This window comes from Bacillus rossius, chromosome 12 (assembly GCF_032445375.1).
Source record: "Bacillus rossius redtenbacheri isolate Brsri chromosome 12, Brsri_v3, whole genome shotgun sequence".
NCBI classification, from domain to species: domain Eukaryota; kingdom Metazoa; phylum Arthropoda; class Insecta; order Phasmatodea; family Bacillidae; genus Bacillus; species Bacillus rossius.
The window spans coordinates 1,205,456-1,231,495 of NC_086339.1; the positions used below are offsets into that span (position 1 = coordinate 1,205,456).

At 40.3% G+C, this 26,040-nt stretch overlaps 1 protein-coding gene across 2 annotated transcripts; it reads left to right on the forward strand.

Annotated features, from left to right (window-relative positions):
• The first annotated feature begins 1,043 nt into the window (after positions 1-1,043).
• On the forward strand, positions 1,044-25,518 carry LOC134537329 (golgin subfamily A member 2). Of its 2 annotated transcripts, none has more exons than XM_063377650.1 (14): positions 1,044-1,153; positions 3,734-3,895; positions 5,348-6,079; positions 7,532-7,727; positions 8,145-8,440; positions 9,048-9,242; positions 12,836-13,033; positions 14,156-14,374; positions 16,531-16,637; positions 18,370-18,535; positions 19,123-19,336; positions 20,730-20,909; positions 23,850-24,047; positions 25,152-25,518. In XM_063377650.1, exons 1-14 carry the CDS (start codon positions 1,106-1,108, stop codon positions 25,376-25,378), a joined length of 3,138 nt encoding a protein of 1,045 aa, XP_063233720.1. In that variant the 5' UTR covers positions 1,044-1,105; the 3' UTR covers positions 25,379-25,518. The 2 variants fall into 2 exon arrangements, with proteins under 2 accessions (XP_063233720.1, XP_063233721.1); XM_063377651.1 differs by having other exon boundaries at positions 7,535-7,727.
• The last annotated feature ends 522 nt before the right edge of the window (positions 25,519-26,040 follow it).

The window sequence follows — 26,040 nt, forward strand, 5'->3', positions numbered from 1 at the left end:
TCGTGAATCGTACATCCAGAGCACCCTAATTTGGTCTTTAGGTGTTGAACCCCTGACCCTGAATAGTCTCGTGCCCCTACTGTGTGCTGGAGTACAATAAATTGTATATTTTTCTTCTGCTGGCGCCCTGTAAATAATAAATTAGCTTTATGAACTTTAAATACATTAGATAATGTTATGACAACTTTAAATATTGATTTATTAAAAGCTTATTTCATTCGTAAGCCCCACATTTATTATTAAAAACTATTTTTACCAAATATACACTGATTTGGAAGTGAAAATACTCTAAAGCTAGATATGGGTACTTTTTATCTGCATTCAGCCTACTGCCTATTGCCTTTGTAACATCAGCTTCGCCGAGTATTGTTAAGTTAATGTAGGATTTATTAATTAGAACAAGATTAAGAGTGTTTCCTGTGTTTTTTAGTAGAAAAATTATAACAGTTAAGTGAATTGTTGTGTAATGTGCTAACTTTAAGTTGATGCCAACATCCAGTACCCCTCCTGGTCACACATTAAAGTATATTAGCTGTACAATGTTAATAAAAATTATTATTAAGATAACAAGCTTTAAAAATATATATGTACATTTTTGTAAAAAATATTTAGAGGGAAGAATGTCTCTTAATGTCATAAATTTAAATGTTATGAAAACTATATTTAATGCAATTTAATACTCAAGGGTTTAATTTTTGGTGTGAAAATTTTAGTTTTTATGAGACATATGGATCTCTCGAAGATTTACATCAGGTTTCATAATTCAATAAATTTTCTTTATGTGTATTCAGAGGTGGCCAAATCAGCATTATTTCATAATAATTATTGATTAGAAGCCCAAAACATTGGCTGAAGTGTAGTGTTTGCATGTGGAAACAGTTTCATAATATATTTTTTTTTATTAAAGTGGAGAGTCTAATTCATTCTTCTCTTGTTATCAAAATCAATTTCAAAATGTTTTGGGCGGAACAATATGGCAATGGCGAGGTAACTAAGTGACAGTTACTATATCACTGCAGGTGGTCTCCTATTTCCTAACTCCATGTGTTTATTGATATAGTTACTTCCAGGTGGTACACTGTAAAAAAATAAAATAAAATGGAAAATGGCAGACATGAGTAAAGCAGAAAAGTTAGCAGCTGCAAGGCGAAAGGTTTGATGTTATTATTTTGATTAGTCATATTTTAATACAATTAATTTTATGGTTTTATGATTAATATAATCATGCATTTGAAGACTTTCTCGAAAATGTTTGTGAATGAATGCTTGAAGTGACAGTTGACACGTCATTGGTATCTGAATTGAGTTGTATACTCTCGCGTCAAATAGGCATATTTAACCTATACTATATGTTATTGGTATCCTTAATTACTATTTTTAATGATAACTTAGTGTGTTAATTGCCTGCTTATTTTCGTACTATCTCGACGGGCACCATAGGTTAGACGGTACATTTGCCCTAAGTGTTGTCTCTTCACTACACTTACACAAAACGTTACGAAAATAAACCGTATTTAATATTTGGAATTTTTTATCTCCGCAGGCGGTTCTGAAAAGAGGACGTAAGATAGCATATAATGAAAGTTATTTCATATTTGTACGATTTTTTTTGGCGCTAATCCGTACAATACATATTTACCATCTAACCGAGCCACGATAAGTTTGAAGGGGTGATACTTTTCTGAAAAGGGGGGGGGGATATATATATATATATAACTATTTGGAATGTTTATATATATATATGTATATATGTATATATAAACATAAACATTCCAAATAGTTTTTTTTACTTCTCGCCCCTTTTTAAAATCATTCTTTAAGCAGGCGTTGTGGTATTGGGTTAGGTTACTTATTATAACTACTGCTATAGATGAGGTTTTGTTAGCTACATTAAAAATACTTAAATCATAGTGTGGGTGGTTAAGTTAGGTTACTGATTTTATAAAGTATATTAGTATAGTATGGACGGTTGGTAGGGTTAGGTTAGCTACATTAAAAAATACTGTAAAATGGTTTGAATGATTGGTTAGGATTCACCAAATTAAAATGTAACTGTCTTAGCCTAAGCAATGGTTTTTACTATGAAGGGCATATTCAATGAGAAACTTGTTTGATTGACCCATCAATATTGATAATTCATAGTTTCTGGTATATAAGACAATGCTGCGTTCAAGTGGAGATCAGCTGTAGCACAAATTTGCACATCCATTTATAACAAAAAAATTTGGGGTGTATTTTATGAGGAAATTTGTATGAATGTAGAGAAGCTTTAAAAAATAAAAACTGCTGTAGTTTTGCTTGCTCAAGAAGATTTGTTGACCTGACGGCCGTGATGGAAGGAGAGGGCAAGACATAGGGACTATGGGTGAGGATCAAGGAGCGAGGGTGATTAATGCAGTGGAAAATTTTTTGATTAATACAATTTCTGGAACATACGCTATTGCAGTTTTGCACTGTTTGTCATGGGAAAAATTCACAAATGCAAAGTAAGAAATAAAAATGAAATCATTACCCCACAGAAAGCAAGCCGAAGTCAGCCGAACTCAAACAGGTAAACCCAACAATGAGCCTTAAACAGGTGTTATGGACAACACAATGATGACAGCACAGACGAACATATTCTAACTTATGATATCAGCACAGACAAACTCAGTGAGTTAACAACGGTGAGACAGTTTCAACAACAGTGAATGCAGAACGACAACAAAACCTGGACAACGTAGCAATTATACAAACACAGAGATAAAGATAAACAGATGTTATGGACAACACCGATGAACACAGTTGCTGAGCCGGGGAGGGGGGGGGGGGGTGACTAATGCAGGGGAGGAGGAAGGTGGAAAGACTTGTGAGACTGTTTAAAGGTGTCGAGGGGAAGAAAGGGGTTGGGGGAAGCTGGGAGATAGATTGCAGAGAGGTGGGTACAGAAAGAGGAGATATGAAGGGAGTGGAGATGAACACGAAGAGGGAAGTAATGATTCCTGGTGAGAATGGGGTCGGGAGTGGATATTTATGGGGAGATATTGGCTGTAAGGGTTGCGAAAGACCTGTGGAAGAAGCTTCAGGAAATGAGAGAGTAAAGTAGGGGGAGAACTCCTGGCCGCCCAATTGCAAGCATATTATTGAATTGAAATGTGTTAATCTGCCCGCTGCGTTCTAGAAGGAACCGGGGGGAGGGGGGGGGGAGGTATCGGTGCCTGGAACATATCGTCCAGCAGTCCCGTGAACAAAAGGTGGGAGATTAGTTTTAACTGCCTTGCTTCCAAATTCTGTAGGAATGAAGAATGACCATATATCATATTGTGTCTCTTGTCTTGACAACACCATATGAAGCGCACCTAAATTACAATTTTTTTTTAAAGAGTATTATAAATGATGCCAGTAGTAAGGCTGCAACATATATACATCATTACAGTCTGATTCAGTAGATTTAATAGTTCACACAGCTGTCTGTGTCAGACCTCCCTGACACAGATATTAGTAATTTGGTCTTTTGTTTTTGATTTATTTATATTTTTGCTATCAGTGTGAAGAACTGGTGAGGCTTGTAGAGACCAACACATGGAATTCAGAACGACCTAATTAGATGTTAATTTTTAATCTTTGATTGCAGTGCTTAACAAGATAAATTTTCTTCCCCAGTTAAATATCTGGGAAGGAAAATTGATTTTATAAAAAAAATTCTTTTTTTGACAATTTTTTTGATTTTTTTTTCTTGGTGTTTTCTTATTAGCTCAAGGAGTTCCAGCAGAAAACCAAAGAAAACTCTACTCACCCAGTGAGAGATGTGGACAAGAAAGAAAGTAACGTGACAGCAAGCCCTAGAGATGAGATTACCATGGGAGGGAACTCTGTTTTCGACTCTGGGCCAACACTGGAGAACAGTGTTTTGAAGGTTGGTCTGTTTATATAATCCCACAGGTGTTTTTGTAATTTAGCCAGGTGTTGAAATTTCATGCATTACAGTGTTTAAAATTTTTTCTAATTTTCACTCTAACAGTTATCTTTCTCAGGACTAGAAGACAGTACAAAAAGAAACTGGTAACAGTCATGCCGGATTATTGAATGTCAGTATAGTTTGAATGTGTATGCCAAAGAAAAATTAATTTACAGTACAGTGATATTTTAAAAAGTTGTATTTAAGTTGTTCAGTAAAAATTAAAAATACTTATGAGCATTGGCCTTTTTAAAAAAAAAGCTTTATGGAAATGTGCTAATGAAATGTTACTCGCTAGAAAACACGAAACAGAAATGGTAACTATGAACCCTGAGAAAACTGAAAATGCAAACAGCGCAGTAATGCAACCTGCTGACCAATGTAAACAGCCAGAATCCCATGCAGTTGAAAATAAGTCATTGAAGTTATTTGCAACACCTAATATATGTGCAATAAAACTGAATGTCAAGAAAATGAACTGTATGTCTTGGCAGTTTATGTTGACGAAATACCCTTTCTGGGTTAAACATTTTTTTTTTATATACTAACCGGCAACAGTAAATAATTTTTTTCTCCTTTGCAATGCAATTGAAGATGATAATAGTAATATATAATAATTCCATATTGCATATTAGTTTTTTGATTTGTAATTGTAAAATTCTTACTTCATGTTAGTTTTTTCCTGTAATTTAAACAATATATTCCAAGCTTTTATATTTTGTTGCAATCTGATATTTATCGACATACTCCACCTGCTTACTCTTGAGAGATGTCTTCATATGTCACATTGGAATGATTTTTAATCATGAAAACTGACTTCATCAAGTTGTCAAAGCTAGGTCCTTTGTCCAAGACTGTAAAAAGAAATTAAGGGCCTGGGGGCAAATAATTTTGTTTGGCCCCTCTCCATTACTTAATGCACAACTTTCAACCCCCCCCCCCCCCCCTAAAAAAAAAAAAATTAAGACTGACATGTTACCATGGCTATAACTGTAAACTTGATTTTCACATATTGCATAACTAGTAAGGTTTTTACTGAATTCTATTATCAATACACTTATGATTTTCATCCTACGTCTTTAAACTTGGGCAGCAAATTTTTTTTTTTTTACTCAAACTGAATGCTCCCTGGTGTCCATGCCTTGATGATTTTGATACTCCCCCCACTCCTTTTTCCCCTTGAAAGCCCTGCCTATACCCGTGTTCAGCTTTAGCATGTAGTATGGAAGTTGTAAACTACATGCTGTGGTTAAAGTGTTTGTAAAATCCCAGATGTGGAGACTTATCACCTTTAAAATCAGAGTTGTCCTGTATGTTTGTGTACTTAAGTATTGATTTAGGTTTTTGTGCATTTGCTAACATGTTTGTTTCACTCATTCTCAAGTTAAATTTGTTTCCTTTTGTTTTCAGGAACATGTAGATACTATACAGGATTTATCATCAATGAACCATGTTAATGTAACTGAAGAAAGCCTCATGCCTTTTAGTTCACCAGTAGAAGTCTTTCCAAGCACTTTGACAACAGAAAACAGTATTAATGCCAATGATTATACATCTAACGGCCGAGAAATAGTAGCGGAAAGCAAACCACCAGATTTTCACCCCGAAAAAACGGAACTAGAATCGAAGCTGGTGTTCCCTGAGCAGGAAGATTCGACACAGTCAAATTTTTTTGAGCAGTACATGCCATCCGGGACAGATGTGTCACCTGACAATCCGCCAAGTAACATGTTTGTAGCCAACAACTTTTTCGACAGCGTCTCGAACTTCCCCTCGCTAGACGTAGTGCCGCAGTCGCCCGCCGAGACAGGAGAGGAAACACAGTCAGTTGCGGCGGACGGGACGCGGGAAGCTGCCGCGCCGGAGGGAGCAGACGTCCTTCCCAACGGGGACCACGCAGAGAGCAGGGACGGCGCGGAGCGGCCCGGGGGGGCAGAGGCCCTGGCGAGCCACGGACGGTCCAGCACGGAGAGCCTGCGCCAGCTGTCGCACCAGATCAGCGACCTCATCGGGGAGAGCGCCGACGCCGCGCCCCCGGGGGGGGAGCCCTTGGAGCTGGAGCGTCGGAACCAGGAGCTGGCGGCGTCGCTGGCCGCCGAGAGACAGACCAGTGAGCAGCTGCGACAGCAACTCAGAGAACATGTGAGCAGGCCAACGCCTCTGTCTCTTTACACTTGCATTTGGCACGACACCTGGAAAGTAGTTAGACTTCTGAGAACTTGTATTGAATGGGTGAAAAACCAAGCAATGCAAGTGACTTTTTAAAAATAGACTTAAGAGTGGTTATGGATAGTTAATACATAATGGCAAAGGTATACAAGTAAATGTTTGTCATGTACTGAAATCTAGCGAAGTAAGGATCAACTACTTCAAGAATCAGCTGTTTTGTTTTTTTAAACTTTTAATTGCTTTTACACAAATCGATGAAATCATCACTTGTAACTCGGCTTCTCACTCCCTCAATCAGCATGGTGTTGTACAATGAACTTGCTGACCCGCCGATTTAAGCCTCAGTGCATAAGCAGTAGGATTTGAAATGCTACTTTTTTTTTCATCTTGTTGTAATTTTTTTAACGTGTTTTTGAGTGGCCAAGGTAGCTCTCAAATGTAGCAGGAAGTTGGTTTGGAGTCTCTCTTCTGGCAGTCCAAATGGGTTTTTCTCATGCCACCAGTTTGTGTAATGTTTATTTCATCGAGAATTACAAATTCACATCCGAGTTGAGGGAAAATGTGTACATTATTATCACTAAACAAGAAGGTCGAATATTATAAATATTTTTTTTTTGTGAGTGGCTTTGTGAGTTTTTGCTGTCAGAATATGTATATTTTAAATCAGTATCTGTACCAAGAATCATTTCTTCCATTGAGTATTTAATTAGGGTAGAACATAGCCAGAAACCTGTGAGGCCAACATTTTAAATTGTGTTACGTATTTCAGAACTGCTAGTTTAATATTTACTGTTTTTTACATTTCTTTGCTGTCATCCAATAACAAGCTTATTTCCCCCCCTAACAGTTATTTGTTAAAAAAAAAAATATTAAAAAAATTAAAGTGTGTGATTTTTAGAGTTTTAGAACGCTTTTTAATGGGATGGGATGGGAAGGGGGGGGGGGGGCTTATTCTCGGCCACCTGTTAAGGGGCCCGCCTCGTCAGGGGTGTATATGTGTCGGTGAGGCGGGATGATAAGTACAACGCTCGCTGGTGCTTCTAGCGCGGGGTCTCCTCTGGACTGGTGCACAGTCTTATCGTATTCAAAGGATAACGGTGAAATTTAAGCGGTGACCGTAACATTATATGGTGGAGAAATGAAGATAAAGGTGTAATTCAAGTCCCTTAAGTGCTTTCAAGAATTTGTACTGGTTGTTTTACGCCTAAAAATTACTCTGAAAACATACATTTTAGCCAATTTAATTCTTCTAAAAATACAGTTTAAAAAACTTAATCCGGAATCAAAAGTACTTTTCGGCCCTCAGAGAACTCTTAAATGCTTTTCGTGAGCAGACCCCCACTCGGATATCTCGAGTTGTTGTTCCTGAAGCGTTTGTGCCCGGGTGGGCGGGGCCCCTGAGGGGGAAGTGCACTGTGCGTGCAGCAGTCGCGAGCGAGCCAGCTGCAGCTGGAGGCAGACGAGCTGCGGACGCAGTGCGACGTGCGTCTGGCCCGCGAGGTGGGCCCGCTGCAGGAGCAGCTGCAGCTGCACGTGCAGACGCTGGGGCTGCTGGTGGGGGAGAAGACTGAGCTGCAGGCCGCGCTCGGCCAGAGCCAGCTCACCGCCAAGCAGAAAGCAGGTACTCACCCCTCCCTTGTGCCGGTCGAACCCGGGGTCGTTCCTCTCGCGTTAGCTCACTGCCACCGTCGTTCGTCTGGCCATCTCCTTGTCAGCGAGTCGTTATTTTATTGTTTCTACGCCTTTTTCGTAGTGTAATTATTGTTGATTCTGTAACAAGACATTTAAAATTTGCTGAAAGACATCAGGGAGGGAAATGTTAGAGAATGATCGTTCAAAAAAATGCCTTTAACTCAGTTTCCGGACCAAAAAGTGTACCAAATAATTAATTTAATTTGTTTAATTGTTATGGATGTATCTGGTTCAGACCATTTTAACAAACATTATTTTATGGTAAAAATGCAGCACTATTCAGGTGGAGTGAGTATTACAAACGGCTGGGAGCGGGAGCTGTGTCTGCAGGAGTGGTGTGTTGCAGCCGAGTGCGAGGAGCTGCAGGGGCGCCTGAGGTCCCTGGGACAGCTGGAGAAGGAGCTGGCGCTGGTGTCGGAGGGCTCCAAGCAGCTGGAGAGGGCCAACGCAGACCTGAGGCTGGAGCTGGACCGGGCCAGGGCCGAGCAGGGCCTGCTGAGGCGGCGGGGGGAGGAGGCGGAGGAGGAGGCGGGGGAACTGCAGCGGCGACTGCAGGCCAAGAGCAGCGAGTGCGCTGCGCTGCGGGAGGAGTGCCGGGAGAAGCAGTCTCAGCTCGCTCTGACGCAGCTGCGAGTGCAGCAGGTGTGTGTGTGCCTGTTCATTACAATTTTAATTTTTTGATTCTAATATAGAAGTAGCTTGGATTCTGGGTTGTAGCCGTGTCCTTGGCAAATCATCACCGACGTTTCGGTCGACGGTGCAGTCGCCATCATCAGGGAGCAGTTATTACCAGTTGTCCTGCCTTTATATACTCTTGGTCTGAGGTGAAGGGGCTTCCTGATTGGCTGCAGCTGTGGGCCAATCGGGAAGCACCTTCCCCTCAGGCAAGAGTATATAAAGGCAGGTCAACTGGTAAGAACCTTAGAAGGTGACTGCTCCCTGATGATGGCGACTGCAATGTCGACCGAAACGTCGGTGAATGATTTGCCGAGGACGCGGCTACAACCCAGAAGCCAAGCAACTTCAGGCAATGGCCCTGAAAGACTGCGAACATGATTCTAAGATAATTTTTTTCCTCTCCATTTAGAGCTCTGTAAATGAGTTGAATCTTGCAATTTATAGTATTATGTTTGTCGAAAGTTTGTTGATAAGGTTTTTTTTATCAGACTAACTTGAGGATCAGAACGAATGAATTGATGGTGTGTTGGATCGGAGCGAGGCGTGTGCAGTAGAGGCGGTGCTTGTGCAGCTGAGCACGCCGGACAGCCCGGAGACGAGCAGCCAGCTGGAGACCCTGCACCGGCGGAACGTGTCGCTGGAGGGGCAGTTGGCGGAACTGCAGCAGGTGGTGCGTGCCGCGGCGGCCGAGCGGGACCAGGCCAGCCTACAGTACCAGCAGTACGTGCAGCAGCTCAACTCCCAGCTGCACAGCATCGCGGCTAAGGTGACGTTTCTAACCATTCCTTCGTCCTGGGTAAAGTTGTCAAGATCGACCGTGTAGACGTTTGATCTAGAAAGAATCACCGAGCAGAAACTGGCAGCCTCTCCGTTCCAACCGCTTAGTTAAAGTCGGGGAAAAAAATTTGCTGATTCATTTTGTGATATGTTAAAATTTGAATAATTAGATATTTCAGCTGCTTCTGCTATTGGTTTTGCGAACAGGAAAGGTGTAATCCTCTCAAGAAAATTTCCAAGCGAGTTTCTTGGTAAATTTATTTAGGTGTCTGTAATTGATTTCCCTCTCCTAATCTGTTTTATTTGTTTAAAAGAAATGTTATCAAAATGTAGCACTCAAAACCCTGCAAGAGTTTTTTTTTGTGGAACCAATGTCACGCTAGTGTATCACTGACCTGTATGCCATAATATTTTAATTAATGATGTGTCAGATCCAATTTTCTAGTCTGAATTTTGAATTCGAAACACAAAGGGTACTTCGTTTATATACCCCTTGAATCCGAATGTGTATCTGAAGGTTCAAAAATAAAATAGTGCACAATAAATGAAAAATGTTTACTATGTTGTTGAAAAATTTAATTCTTTGAATGTTTTATTTATGAATTGAGTTCCCAGAAATAATACATATTGTAATTTATTGATATAGTTACTGGTTAAAAGTGCAATACCTTGAGAGATGGTAACAATATAGGTACGAAGAAAAAAATTTATCTACTTAAACTGGAGGTCAAGTGTTGAATGTTTTTAATTTACTTTATTTCCTCTTAATATTTTTCTTTGAATCTTTTTTCCCCGAACGTTGATTCCTTCAGATACTAAGGATCTGATGGTACTTGAGGATTGGACTGGCCCACCCATAATTGTTTTTAATTTACTTTATTTCCTCTTAATGTTTTTCTTTGAATCTTTTCCCCCCAACGTTGATTCCTTCAGATACTAAGATACTAAGGATTTGATGATATTTGAGGATTGGATTGGCCCATCCCTAAATGTTTTTAATTTACTTTTTTGCTCTTAATATTTTTCTTTGAATCTTTTCCCGCGAATGTTGATTCCTTCAGATACTAAGGATTTTCTGGTATTTGAGGATTGGACTGGCCCACTTCTAATGTTAACTCTCAGATACTAAGGATTTGTTGGTATTTGAGGATTGGACTGGCCCGCCCCTAATGTTAACTCTCAGATACTAAGGATGTGATGGTACTTGAGGATTGGACTGGCCCACCCCTAATGTTAACTCTCAGATACTAAGGATGTGATGGTACTTGAGGATTGGACTGGCCCGCCCCTAATGTTAACTCTCAGATACTAAGGATTTGTTGGTATTTGAGGATTGGACTGGCCCGCCCCTAATGTTAACTCTCAGATACTAAGGATGTGATGGTACTTGAGGATTGGACTGGCCCACCCCTAATGTTAACTCTCAGATACTAAGGATGTGATGGTACTTGAGGATTGGACTGGCCCACCCCTAATGTTAACTCTCAGATACTAAGGATGTGATGGTACTTGAGGATTGGACTGGCCCGCCCCTAATGTTAACTCTCAGATACTAAGGATGTGATGGTACTTGAGGATTGGACTGGCCCACCCCTAATGTTAACTCTCAGATACTAAGGATGTGATGGTACTTGAGGATTGGACTGGCCCACCCCTAATGTTAACTCTCAGATACTAAGGATGTGATGGTACTTGAGGATTGGACTGGCCCGCCCCTAATGTTAACTCTCAGATACTAAGGATTTGTTGGTATTTGAGGATTGGACTGGCCCGCCCCTAATGTTAACTCTCAGATACTAAGGATGTGATGGTACTTGAGGATTGGACTGGCCCGCCCCTAATGTTAACTCTCAGATACTAAGGATGTGATGGTAATTGAGGATTGGACTGGCCCACCCCTAATGTTAACTCTCAGATACTAAGGATGTGATGGTACTTGAGGATTGGACTGGCCCACCCCTAATGTTAACTCTCAGATACTAAGGATGTGATGGTACTTGAGGATTGGACTGGCCCGCCCCTAATGTTAACTCTCAGATACTAAGGATGTGATGGTACTTGAGGATTGGACTGGCCCGCCCCTAATGTAAACTCTCAGATACTAAGGATGTGATGGTACTTGAGGATTGGACTGGCCCACCCCTAATGTTAACTCTCAGATACTAAGGATGTGATGGTACTTGAGGATTGGACTGGCCCACCCCTAATGTTAACTCTCAGATACTAAGGATGTGATGGTACTTGAGGATTGGACTGGCCCGCCCCTAATGTTAACTCTCAGATACTAAGGATTTGTTGGTATTTGAGGATTGGACTGGCCCGCCCCTAATGTTAACTCTCAGATACTAAGGATGTGATGGTACTTGAGGATTGGACTGGCCCGCCCCTAATGTTAACTCTCAGATACTAAGGATGTGATGGTACTTGAGGATTGGACTGGCCCACCCCTAATGTTAACTCTCAGATACTAAGGATGTGATGGTACTTGAGGATTGGACTGGCCCACCCCTAATGTTAACTCTCAGATACTAAGGATGTGATGGTACTTGAGGATTGGACTGGCCCGCCCCTAATGTTAACTCTCAGATACTAAGGATTTGTTGGTATTTGAGGATTGGACTGGCCCGCCCCTAATGTTAACTCTCAGATACTAAGGATGTGATGGTACTTGAGGATTGGACTGGCCCGCCCCTAATGTTAACTCTCAGATACTAAGGATGTGATGGTACTTGAGGATTGGACTGGCCCGCCCCTAATGTTAACTCTCAGATACTAAGGATGTGATGGTACTTGAGGATTGGACTGGCCCACCCCTAATGTTAACTCTCAGATACTAAGGATGTGATGGTACTTGAGGATTGGACTGGCCCGCCCCTAATGTTAACTCTCAGATACTAAGGATTTGTTGGTATTTGAGGATTGGACTGGCCCGCCCCTAATGTTAACTCTCAGATACTAAGGATGTGATGGTACTTGAGGATTGGACTGGCCCGCCCCTAATGTTAACTCTCAGATACTAAGGATGTGATGGTACTTGAGGATTGGACTGGCCCACCCCTAATGTTAACTCTCAGATACTAAGGATGTGATGGTACTTGAGGATTGGACTGGCCCGCCCCTAATGTTAACTCTCAGATACTAAGGATGTGATGGTACTTGAGGATTGGACTGGCCCGCCCCTAATGTTAACTCTCAGATACTAAGGATGTGATGGTACTTGAGGATTGGACTGGCCCGCCCCTAATGTTAACTCTCAGATACTAAGGATGTGATGGTACTTGAGGATTGGACTGGCCCACCCCTAATGTTAACTCTCAGATACTAAGGATGTGATGGTACTTGAGGATTGGACTGGCCCACCCCTAATGTTAACTCTCAGATACTAAGGATGTGATGGTACTTGAGGATTGGACTGGCCCGCCCCTAATGTTAACTCTCAGATACTAAGGATTTGTTGGTATTTGAGGATTGGACTGGCCCGCCCCTAATGTTAACTCTCAGATACTAAGGATGTGATGGTATTTGAGTATTGGACTGGCCCGCCCCTGACGTGGAACTGGTGTGGAATGCGCGGGCGTGCAGCTGGAGGCTGCGACGGCAGAGAGCGAGCAGCTGAGGGCCCGCGAGCAGGGCCTGGTGCGCCACGTCTCCGAGCTGGAGAAGCAGCTGCAGCTGCAGTCGCAGTCGCAGCGCACGCCGGAGGCGACGCGGCAGCTGGAGCAGAGGCTGGAGGCGCTGGAAGGCGAGAAGCGACAGCTCGCGCTGGCGTTGGACGCTCAGGTTTGGCTTGGGTGCAAACGCTTTTGGAAACCAAACTGTGACATTCTGTGACATGTGGCATGAGACGGAAAACATTCCAAGTTAAGAAATCCTTTTTTAGGTTTTCCGTAGTTTCTTATAATCGTTCTAGACCATGGGTCGGCAGATTTTCGAGTGAGATGAACCAAGTATTAATATTCTCCAATTTTCTAGAGAGCCGCCATCAAGTTTTTTCTCTTTATCTGAATGAAATTTTAAGGTAATAAAATAAAACTAGATAAAATCTAAATATTTTTGTTCACAAATTCAATATAGTCTTAAAAATGAAGACTACGTAAGAAAAAATCATGTAAATGGAAAACATGTTATAGAGCTCTACTGATGAAACAGGAAAACCTGAATTAATTAAATAAACAAAGCACCTTGGTGGGATGCACCCGTGTCTCTGGTTGCCCTGGGCAACCGCTTCGAGGACCAACAAAGCAGCCCTAGCCTACCCAACCAGCCACTACCCCCAGCCCACCCCCTCTCCCACCTGGCTGGCCGAGTGCACGCTGTACCTCGGTCGTCTGGAGTTTCCAGAACCTCCCTTGCCTACCTCAATCCTAGGCCTTCAGAATCGGAATGTAAGCCCGCCCCTTGGCCATGCAAAGGCAGTTGTCTACTTCAAAGGCACCCGGGTTCGCTCACTGCATCAACCTCTCGCAGTGCCGACCACCCAGACGTCTGGCTACCCCCCGTGTGGCAAGAGTTCGAGGGACTAGCGATTGGGAGCAGATCACGGAGGGGTATCTGCCCAGCTAAAGGCCATAGTAACTGTCCCGCGGCGAAACGGCGTCATGAGTGAGTAGTGTGAGCGTGTCGATTCTGGACCAGTACGTACGGAGAGGCGGTTGAAACAAAAGTGTTAACTTGTGATAAGCATTTGTTCAACATCATCGGTGAGTGTTTCTACCAACCATTTTGCCAACCAGTGTCGTCTGCACCCTACAGCGAGAGACCGCATGCCCGGCCTCATTCGTGGACACTGTGTGTCCCCGTTAACAAGTTGATGCTCTGTTGTTTCTGGCTGTCACTAAAGAGTTTGTCAACCATAGTTGGTCTGAAGCGTGGTTCCAAGCGAAGGCGGCGACGACTGTGCAGGAGCGGGAGATGGCGGCCCTGCGGGAAGAGCTGGAGGAGAGGGGCGGGAGGCTGGAGGAGCTGAACCTGTGGGTGGAGAAGCTGCAGTCGGGCCAACCCGACAGGGACCGGCTGCTGGCGGCCATGGAGAGCGACAAGGTCGCCGCGGCCAGGGCCGTGACTCAGAACCAGCAGCTCAAGCAACAGCTGGAGGAGCTGCAGGAGGGCTTCGTGAGGATGGTGAGTTGGCAATCCTGCTTCCGCACTTCGACGGTGTTTCAGCGTAGTTGCAAGGGTTAGAACTCCTGACAGTAAAAATATATAACCTGTCAACAAACCGAACTACAATTTCTTCTTCAGTGCGCAACTAATATTTAATCTCAGGTCTTTCATTCACCAAAAGACTTAAGTATCACTTGCTCATAAAACTGCAACTTGACTCCGTGTCGTGCCAAAGCTGTCCAGAACCCACACATTTTGTGACGTTTTCACCACCTATAAAACATGTTTATTATTAAAACCTAACTTTTGTTCTCTTATCATGTGTGTACATCTACCTCAAAGTGCCTTATTTTTTTTCCACAATATTCACAGTTAACCTTAAAAAAATTACGTATTTGGATTTGAGGGGTATTTTTGAAATACTCTTTTGGATTTGAATCTGACCAGAAGTTCGCTACCTCTCCTTGTTAATTGCACAAACTAAACAAAACACTTTTGAATTTGAGATTTGGATTCAAGGGTATTGGCGTTTGGCCCATCACTAAATCATATTTCAACTCCATCAAAAATGCTACAGAGGAATGTTTTCTGTCTGGTGTTTGGGACCACCATCATGCTGGATTAGCGATTTAGCGGGATTGTGCAAGGACAGTATAGTTTTAGTGGTTGTATCAAAAATGTGAATATTTTAAACGGTACCTACCTCCAAGAAAACAGGAAACACCGCTGAAATGAAAACCGACAGTAACTGCAAACTCTTCAACCAAATAAAAACGTCAGCGTTGCAGTAGTGAGACCTGACGGAACAAATCTGAATGTGAGCAATTTGATTCTGGCCAGATTATAGAATGTCCCGGTCCAGTGGATGCCTGTATAAATCACCTTTCACTGTACTACAGACAGCCAACATTAAAAAAAAAAGTCCTTGCAGGTCCGCTGCCTTCAAACTTCGCACTTCACCGCGTGCGTCGGCGCATCCTTCCCCTCCTCCTTCCCCCTACTAGTGTTGTGTATTGTTTCTCCCAGCCTTCCCTCTCAGGGTTGGCGAATGCGCGCTGTGCCGCGCCGATTCCATATAAGCAGCCGTCAGGGTTTTATTCCCCCTTCTCTTTATTTTTAGTAGTCATGAGCATGTAGTCTTCAAGTAGAGTTTTCTTTATCGACGTTTGAGAGCGACCTCGGGGGGGGGGGGGGGGGGAAGCTATGTAAGTGTCATATATTGTGATTGAGGCGGTGGCCCTTGCCATAATGTAATCCGCGAACTTTAACTTTAGGTAATTGAGTTGGTTGACACAACGGCCCTTTTGATGGTCCGTACAGGGATTATACTCCAGTTATGTGGGTGTTACTTGCATTGAAAATGTTGATGGCCTTGATAATTGTAATGCTCGTCTACATTAGACGTAATTATTCGTGTGTATCCCTTTAGGATATCATTGCTTGAGGCAATTTTTATTTCGCTGGATTGTTTTTTTTTTTTTTTTTTGTATTTACCTAAATTTATGTCTTAATGTTCACAGACAGCATAACTTCTAATGATTAAATTTTCATGATAATGGTATTTTACCTGTCAGTATTACTTTGTATGAAATGTTCTATTGTGTATTGTGTTGCTTAATTATGCTCTGGGCTCAAGTAAAACATGACTTTAAATATTCTCTCATTGGAAACTACCTTCGTAGTCCCTGTTGAATGCATTGTTTTCTAATACACAAACACCTTAGTCTTTGTCGAATAATATAATTTGGCCACTCCTTGTTTACACGGCTTGATTGCCCGTACTTTGCTTCGGGTTTGGGCATGTTAACGTTTGTGGTACCGTCAGTTGGGGTAACATTGGCCCTTTGAGGGTAACTTTGGCCCAAGACAAAAAAAATGTTAAACCATGTTACAACTCTTCCAAATATTTATTAGATGTGATGATACATGTGTAACATATGTACATATGTAACATGTAATATGTTGTAACATATGTATCATCACATCTAATAAATATTTGGAAGAGTTGTAACATGGTTTAACATTTTTTTTGTCTTGGGCCAAAGTTACCCTCAAAGGGCCAATGTTACCCCAACTGACGGTATTGGTAAGAAGTTGTTTTGCCTCCTCGGTAACGCGTGTGGTGGCACGGAGCGCAGGAGGGGGAAGTGATGGCGGGGGGGTGTGTGTCGCAGAGCAACAACAAGCTGGAGCTGACGGATAAGCTGCAGTACGAGCAACACGTCAGCAAGGAGCTGGGTGAGCGTCTGGCGCAGCAGGAGTCGGAGCTCGACGAGCTGAGGTACCCGCCCGTGCCAGCCGTGCCAGCCGCGAGAGCCGACACCCTGCTGCCACTTGCGGTCCACATCCCCCGCCTGGACGAGGGGGAATCCTGCCATAGTTCCTTATAGACTCACAGTAATGAGTACATGGCTCTCAATAGTGTTGTAATAGTGTCCCCATCACGGGAGCATTCACCCGCACCCCTGCTGCTCTAGCTTGATTTTAGCACAAGATGTGCAACAAATATGCAACAAAACATGGTTTTTGAAAGTGACCCTCGTGGTAAAAAAAAAGTTAGGTATTTCATGCCCAAAATCAAACATGCAACCCACACTGCTGGTAAATACAGTAGTTATAATGGAAGTACAGTTAATCCCTCATAAAAAAATCCCGCTAATTAAAATTTTCCTGCATAATATGTTAAAAAATATTTAGCACTTGACGTGTACATACATAAGGTTTTACCCTTTCAGTATGTTTAACCCTTTTAATAAGTTAATATTTCTAAGTACAGTAAAACCTGTTTTAATATCACACTGTTTAAGATGTTTTCTCGCCTGAAACATCAGAATAATATAGCACCAAAAGATTCCTAAATCGTTAACCAAAAATCCCTCTTGTAATTGGTTTTGGGGTTATTAGATTTTCCCTTTTAATAAAAACCAAATAAACACAAATTGACACAAAAAATTCATTTTCTATCAAAAATCCTTGCCTAGTAGGTACTTGCCAGAATGACATAACTGTTGTGTTGAAGGTAAAGAGTAAGAATCATAACATGACAGTGACAGCTTACATTTTCTAAACGGTCATCTTTAACATAATGTGGAGTGACTCCATGCTGATAAAGAAACTGTGATCTTATACTATTCCTCTAATTCATACCATGTATGTGAATAAAGACCACTGGTAATTCTATTGATTACTGGTATATAATAAATTTGGGTGACATTGTAGTGACAACTATGAAAGTTTTATGTAACATTGAACCAATTGGAATGTACCTTTATATTTGTTTATTCAAACAAATTGTTCATGAACTTTGCATGAGATTCCATAGTTCTACAACTTTCATGTCAAAATTTGAATGATCTGTTATTCGAAATCTTCTATCACTATTGCGACACTAGAAGATGCGATTGAAACCAACGGTTACGGATGCTTTATTATAGTTAGATTAACTTCCCATGTATCACTTCTTAAAATGGGCAGCAAGAAAATGTGACATTTCATAGTAAACATCAAATTTTTACGTAAAAAAATTACCTCAAGCTAATACTTCAATCTAAGCAGAGCATGGACATCTGGGTAAATGACTATTAGTAATCATGAATAAGTTGAACAGCAATAAAGAATATTGATTTGATTTTTGAATTTGAAAAGGTAAACATTAGAATCATCCGTGGTTTCTCACAATAAACGTCAATCCAGCTAGAACAATCATGTTTCGAAAATAGCAGTGGACAGTGAACTTTAGTAATCAAGTTGGATTAGAATCTGAGCAAGGCAAATAATATTCAGTTCAGAAAATGAAGGATAACATTTGTATAACTTACTTGACCAAGGCGATAGCTATTTGATCAGAGCGGTTTTGATCAGCACAAATTAGGGCAGTACTTTGAGGGGTGGATGTACATCTGAAGTATTAAATTTTTAAAAATGGCACCTAAGTAATTACCTAATCCTCATCGTGGTGCGAAGGTAGAAACCACGAGCTGTCGGAGCGATGTTCCGCCGTGTGGGATGCGCAGGAAGGCCGTGGAGGGCAGGGACCGGCGAATCGCGTCGCTGGAGCAGAGCTCCCGGGAGCTGTCGACTCAGGTGCTGCAGAACCACCAGATCGCGGACCGCATGCGCCACTACGAGGCCCAGGGACACTTCTCCGACATGCTGCAGCAGGAGCTCACACAGGCCAAGGTGCGTCGCAGTGGTCGGGGCTCAGTCTCGAGTTGTACCCGCTTTCCCCTCTCCTCCTCCGCAAACCTTAAAATATACCGCAGGTCCACGCCGTAGGTTTCTCGTTAAAACGTCTGGATAAAATCATAAGTGTTCTGTTTTAATAATGTAATCTAATTATCACTCTATATAAATGAAAATGTAAATGTTGGTTGGTTCAAAATCTTAAATCTCTTGAAAGTTGCAAGTTCAGCTCATTTTTTTTTCATAAGGTTCTAACTTTTAATTCTGTCGGACTGCCGGCTGGATCGAAATGTTTCAAGGCTGTATGTATTACATTTGCTTTTATGTGAGGTTGGTTCTGGTTTATGATTTTGAGCCCAGGCTTGTAAATTTTCACTCATCAAATAAAATTGAATTTTGACTTATTTTCGACCAGTTTTAAATCTTCCCAGTAAAAATCTCGGAACGGTTTGTATGCGCTTGCTAAATCCAGGTATGGTAAAGTAGGGGTTTAATACTTTGTGGTTGGTTATTCAGTCACCTGTTGTTTAATCTTTGTAATTTGCAGTTTTATCAGAGGTGTTGTAGTCTGGCCTCGTTCGCAGGAGCGCATAGAGAAGCTGGCCGCCCAGAACTCTGAGTTGCAAGCGCTGCTGGCGCAGAGAGACGCGAGGCCCGGCGAGACAGCGTCCGGAGCCCTCGAGGGAGACGGTCGCAGAGACGCGATGCTGGAGTCGCTGTCTGCCAGCGTGAGCCAGCTGGAGCTGGAGAGAAACCAACTTCTGGAGCAATTACGAGAGAAGTCTGTCGCTTCAGCTGGTCAGTATTGTCTAGTGTTCGCAAACATGGTTAAGTCTGTAAAAGCTTTGTGACTTGTGGGTGCGCTAGAATTATGAAATATACAGTGTAAACTCTATATAACAACACTTAATGGACTGAGCATTTTTCGGCATTATAGAGAGTGGTCGTTGAATATAGAGAAATAAAAGATATTATTTTACTTTTATTTAATAATATGTACATATTTACTAATATAGTACACATTTTACATGTCTATAAAACCATGATAGCAACGTTTGACCAAATCTACGTATTGAGGTATCTTTAATTTTTTAGTAGATTTTCCATCCTCTTCTGCTTGCAGAATTTTTTCTTTGTTTTTCCATATTGTAGACACGGTAGAGCGGCTAAATCCAAAGTGTCTTCCAACATCACTGATATTTTCTCCAGCCTCTATTGAGAGTATTAATAAAACCTTTTCGTCAATACACACAGATTTTGGTTTACTCGACATGTTTACAGTTCGAAAGTCTGTAAGCAACTGCGATAATGATAACATGTAACAACTTGACAAAAGTCTAGTGACCGAGGTAAACATGTGCAAGTTCATCAAAAAAAAAATTTTTTTTTAGAATTTCTGGTACGTCAGTAGAAGTAAACACGTTCTAGATAATACAACAACAAAACAGCAAACAAAAGAAAGTTCACAGCTGCAGTTATTATCAACTTCGGCAACTTAGAAAGTACTGCTTATGCTTAATGATTTATAATGCCATATTGTTGTCATTAAAGAGAGTGAGCGTGATGCTATAGAGTGTATTATTGTATAGAAAACAAGGTAAACCAACCAGAGTCAAGCAATTTAGACGTTTTAAGGAGTTTGTCGTCATATCGTGTGATTTTATAAAGCGTTTTCACTGTATATCTATACACATATGTATGTATATAACTGTGTGTATCTCCCCTCCCCCCTCCTTCCCCATTCAAACTATACATAGGCATATGATGATATGACTCGTAGTATAATTTTTATAATTGTAATTTGTACTCGGGTTATATTGATACTGATATCTGGTATTACATATCTGACGATAATCACCTATTAGATGATACCAAGGTATCGTCTTGGGTATCGGAAAAGTTTGTTCACAAATTCAATTATTCAGTTAGGTATTAGTTAACTATAACTACAAGTATACCTAATAAATAAGTGATGGCACAATGTTTTCAAAAAAGCTGGCTTGGAATTTAGATTTAGTAATAAAATTATGACTTCCACAAACATATTTATTTATTCTTAAATTATTTCTTTGTGTACAGTAGCCAGTAATTGCAAGTGTTGTTGAAGTATCAGGTACCGGTGGTGGTATCGGTATCGGGAACGGAGGTATCAGAACAGTACTAATTACTACATTCGTTCTGTTGTGGCTAGACAACCCGGAGGTGGCTGACAGTGAGGATTTGAAGAAACGGTACGAGACGATGAAGCAAGCCATGGAGCAGCTGGAAGACAGGTTTGCCAACAAGATGAGAGACGTTGCGGAACTGTCCGACGAGAAACAGAGGCTCGAGCATCTTGTCCTCCAACTCCAAGGAGAAACTGAAACCATAGGTAAGGCCCCCACCTGCACTATGATTTCATTGACGCTCTTGCTGGAATTTAATAACTTGGCATGTGAAAATATTGGTATTCACGTGTATTTAAACTAGGAGAAATAATAACCTAAACATATACGTGTGTCAGTTTTATTCTTAAAATTAGGCTGTATTGATTTGGATTAGCATTCATTGGAATCAGTGGATACAACTATACAATAACTGATTTATAAAAAATTCAGTAAAATGTTGGTTTCTGCAATTTTATGCTGATAAAAACACCATTCTGAGCTGCTGTTTTTGTACTAGTAATTTTTTCTAAAAATTAAAGTACTGAATGAAATACATAGGAATGAAATAATGTTTCTTCGTATATTCTTACAAATAATGTATTTTGCCGGTTTTTTTAAATTACTGTTTACAGTTTCAAAAAGCATTATTTTTGCATGCTCTTTAATTGGGTATGATTAGAGAGGGTGAAAAATAGCATTTATTCTGGTCATTTATAGCATTTAAATATTTACTTGTAGCATTTTTATAGCATTTATTACCAATATTATAGAATTTTATAAGCACTTCACCAACCACAGGGACCTAATTTTTTCTCAGTGTAGATGCTTGGGGTATGTTCCCAGAACCAGGAATGTACTTGTTGATGTATTCCCTTACAGCTGGATCATCGATTTTTCTAAGAGGGATATTAGCCTTGAGAAACATTTTCACAGTCTCTTCAATAAATTCCTTTTTCTCAATTTTTGCTTTTTTTTTGGTTATGCTGTGTGGTTGGTAATGTTGCATGTCGTTTCCTGTCATCTTGCTCAGAAAATTGCTTGAGTCTGTCAATGTGACCCAATGTTTTAATATGTTTTTCCGACGTATCCTTTTTCTCCCAGTTGATGCGAAGGTTGCACGGCTTGCACATCAAAATATTTGTATCGCTAACATAAAAATGATGGCCCTTATATTCCAATGCGCGCGAATGTACGGAAACGGACTTGGTCCGCCCCATATTATCATAAACACGTAAAAACAATTACTGTATGGTAAAATGTGAGCACTTTATCAAAAATCCGTGCAAACTACACTTTATTGACAATATGCGTAAAATTTCGGGGCCATATTTTATTTCTCTCATATTGTTTGTAAAGTTGTTGACAATGCCGAAAAAAGTGTTGGCAGCAATTCTTTGGCAACATGGTGGCGTGGTTTGTTTCTAGAGTAAATATTAGGGTTTGATTACATGTACGTGAAAAATTAACATTTTAAATGTCAAATTTTCCAAGAAAAATTATTGTAAAATGTATTTTTAATGTTAGTTTTGCCCGGCAAAGTGTTTATGAGAAGTTTTTAGTGTCAATTCGCAGGAATATGGGATTTTCGCATTTAATCGCACGTAATTAACAAGTCTCATTAATTTGCGGCTATATTGTTTTTACGATTTTACTCCCTTTCTAGGTATGATGTTTGATCAGGTATGATAAATGATTGCATGTTAAGAATCAGTACCTGTATATAGTAATTGATTTATTGTTGTTTTCACCACTTGCAGAAATTATTTTTGGTTTATTATTATTATTATATACTTCTGGAGGTTTTTTAATAAAGAAATTTACGACCCTGAAGTTTACGTAGCTTTCATCTTCCAGCATTGTAAATTGTAACCAGTCAAAATATTTCTTGTGGGACCGAGGGAGGTGGTGCAAGGTATGCCTGGTCTGTCCTTTTTTTTTTTTTTTTCTTTCTTTTCTCTTTCCTATTTAATCATCTTGGCTCTGGGTACATGGCATTTGGTAAAAGTAATTTCTTGAAAATGTAACTGAAGTTGATGAAAGGAAATGGACAATTATGTTGGACTCAAGTGTAGCAACAAAAACCTGTATATAGGTAGCCACTTTTGTAAAAATTTGGGTACGTATACCAAACATATTGGTGTGCCAAATGAGACTTAATGATAGTGAAATTACCCTGGAATATATTTGGTAGATTAAAATAGTCATAATGAAAAGTAATCTCAAGTTTGAAAATACATTATAATGCATAGTCTTTTTTCTATACTCAAATTGTTCTGATGTCTCAGTGGTAGAGTGGGCACTTCTTAACCTAAAGTAACATAATTAAAAAAAATTACATTTTAAAATAATATAATAATGTTGATTAAGCTCAAAAAAGTTAAGATTTGTTTGTTGTAATTATTTACAAACATTTAATGTTATAATATGTATTTTAAAATGTTTCAGGTCAGCCTGTTTTCCCCCTCAGGATTCACCTTTCACTTGAAATATAATAAAGTAATTTCTAGGATTTATTAAATGTAATAGGTTCTAGCAGGCTGTAATTTATTCTTAGAGGACATAAATAAATAATCATTCACCACACAAGATTTTACAATTTTGTTGTGGTCATTGTTTGCAATTTACCTTTTTTGATAAAAAAAAAAAATATTTTTGAGTGTTGGAAAGGATGATGATGTTTATAGGAAAATTTGATGTCTTGTGGAGTTACAGTTTTAACAAAAGTTCAAAGTTCCTTTTTTTCCCCCGTGCGATTATTTGATTATCAAAGAAAGTTATTGCGTATATCTTTATTTTGTATTTTCAGCTGAAGATAGCTGAGAACAAATTGCTAGAGACCTGAAAAATTCACGAATTCAATTCGTGTTATGCTAAAATTCAAATAATTATAACTGAGTGCTGCTTCTGCCATTGGTTCACTGTTAATGTGGAGGACTGAGGGCCAATTAGAGACCCTCACTCGTAGAAGTGCCGAATCACAGGCCACCCAGTCGAGACGACTCGCAAGTCAGCAGCCAATGTACAGGTGGCATTTGCCCGAGTGTGTAGAGGATATTGGAGTCTATCCTGAAGGTCATTGAACCAGCGAATTTTTCCGGTCTCTACAAACTGCCTGTGACAGTTGACGTGGCTGACGGCGGGATGCCGGCGGGGTGTGTTCCCAGGGGAGTACATAGCGCTGTACCAGGTGCAGCGCAGCGTGCTCCGGCAGAGGGCCCGGGAGAAGGACGAGCAGCTGACGAGGCTGGCCGAGGACAGGGAGGAGCTGCGAGCCAAGCTCGACAGCCTGAACGGCCTGGTGCGGCAGCTGCTCTCGCACAAGGAGCACAGAGTCCTAAACGAAACACCTTCCGTGCATCAAGGTGAACACTGCGTCTCGAACCATCTTTTTCTTTCTTTCAAATATCCTGTTTCCATCGTACAAGTGCGTGTTTTGATTTCTCGGATGGACTTTTTGAAACGTCTTATAAATCGATGAACGCCGGCTGCACGCGCACAAAAAATTGTCAACTTCCGCCCGAGCCGAGCGTGCAAGAACCGGCCAACCACCGTGCGAGAAAATCTTCTATAATGTCAAACAGGTTAAGGCGGGCTTATTAACTAATTGTTCGTGATTATATTTAAACAAATTATTTGAATTAAATTTGCATAAACTGTAAATAATATTTGAAAATTAAAAAGTGTGCAATTTTTTAGCAATGTTTTCTTATAACGTTATCACGTAAAATTATCGTCCGTAAACCGACTTTACAGAAACCTCTCCCCCCCCCCCCCCCCCCCCTTTTTTTTTTTGATACTATCTTTGTTCACATTTGTTTTCATTCTCAAAATGTTTAAATTTTTTTGTTTGATTTGTTATTTGAATAATTGACTAAAGAAGTTTTTAATAAACTGGTGGTATGTGATATGAAGTGGCTAATTATACAGCTATCGAACTTCAGTTACTCATTGGCTTACAATATGGTTCTTGCATACGTATTTCAGTGTATGTACATAACCTTGAATCAATTATTGTCAACTTTTACACATTTGTGGGGTAGGTATTTGGTGAGTGGTTTCAGCAAAGCTAAAAAAATGGGTCACCTAATTTCATTTAAAAAAATTTATTTTTTTTACTTGTCTGTACTTACATAACAAACTTAAATTGTGTATTTGTATCTTGACAGTACAGCACAAATATGATTTTTCATGTTTTTGGTTTAGGATGCTTGTAAGTGTTGCCATCCTGAAGAAGTATATCGAACTCCACTTAATGGTGAAATATCCATTCGTATGACCACTATATCAGGCTTCCCCTTAAAAGTATTAATAGTTAATCAGTAAATGATAGTAAAAGAGTACCTAAATACGGTAATCAGTAAATTAAGTTGCTTTTTGTTGAACATTTTGCTAGTGTATCCAATTTCTTTTCCTTGACAGCCATTGTATTTGGGGAGAGTTGACCTAGAAAATGAAATTATTTTCAGGGATTCCAAATGGTTTGGTTGAAGGCGACCTTGTGCCTCAAATAGAAAAAGGCAAGCATGGCGAAGATGTGGCATCTGAGAAAGGTAGAGTCCCGGCGGATAAAGCCACCGCTCAGAAAATAATTGAACTGTTGACAGAGATAAAATCGACCACTCTGGTGGACCCTCAAAGCAGTGAAAACTTCCACCCCTGTCCCTGGTGCTCAGGCCAACTGAAGAACGTGTAGTTAGTTCATATGTGTATTTGTACAGTGCTTGTTCTGATATTTGCTATTATGTTACCATTGTTTGTACAGAGAGAGATTTAATATTGTACATACAGGTATTTTATCAATAAATTCACATTCCTGAAATGTGATTACAGTGATTCATGCTGTGCTTTTGGGGTCATGATAAATTTTAACTTGCCTTAGTTCAACTTCCTTTACTTACATATTGCTACAAATATACATTTGTTGACATACATCATTTATATGTCAATCGACATTCCCTTTCCTGTCCTCATGTCTTCCCGCGCAGGCAGAGCAGTAATAACCGACAATTGATTGAAAGTTTTTCCCTGTGTTTGTTTCCGTATCATTTGTCGTGGTTGAAGATGAAAGCCTGCGTCTTTTTGGAGGTACAAGACAACAAGAAGTTACGGATATAGTTATTTTAATTTTCCTGGTGCTGTTGCGTAAAACAATTAAAAAATTACTAAAATTCATGTCAGAATATTCTGTTTCGAGCATAATAGGAAGCAGTATTTTTTTTTTTATACAAAGTACAATATCTTTATTAAAATTGTTTAAAAAGATCGATGATTTGTTTTTTTTGGCTTTGCCAAACTAGTACGGTCCATAAATACAAATAAATTACAACACATGAATGCACGCTCAGAACGACAGAA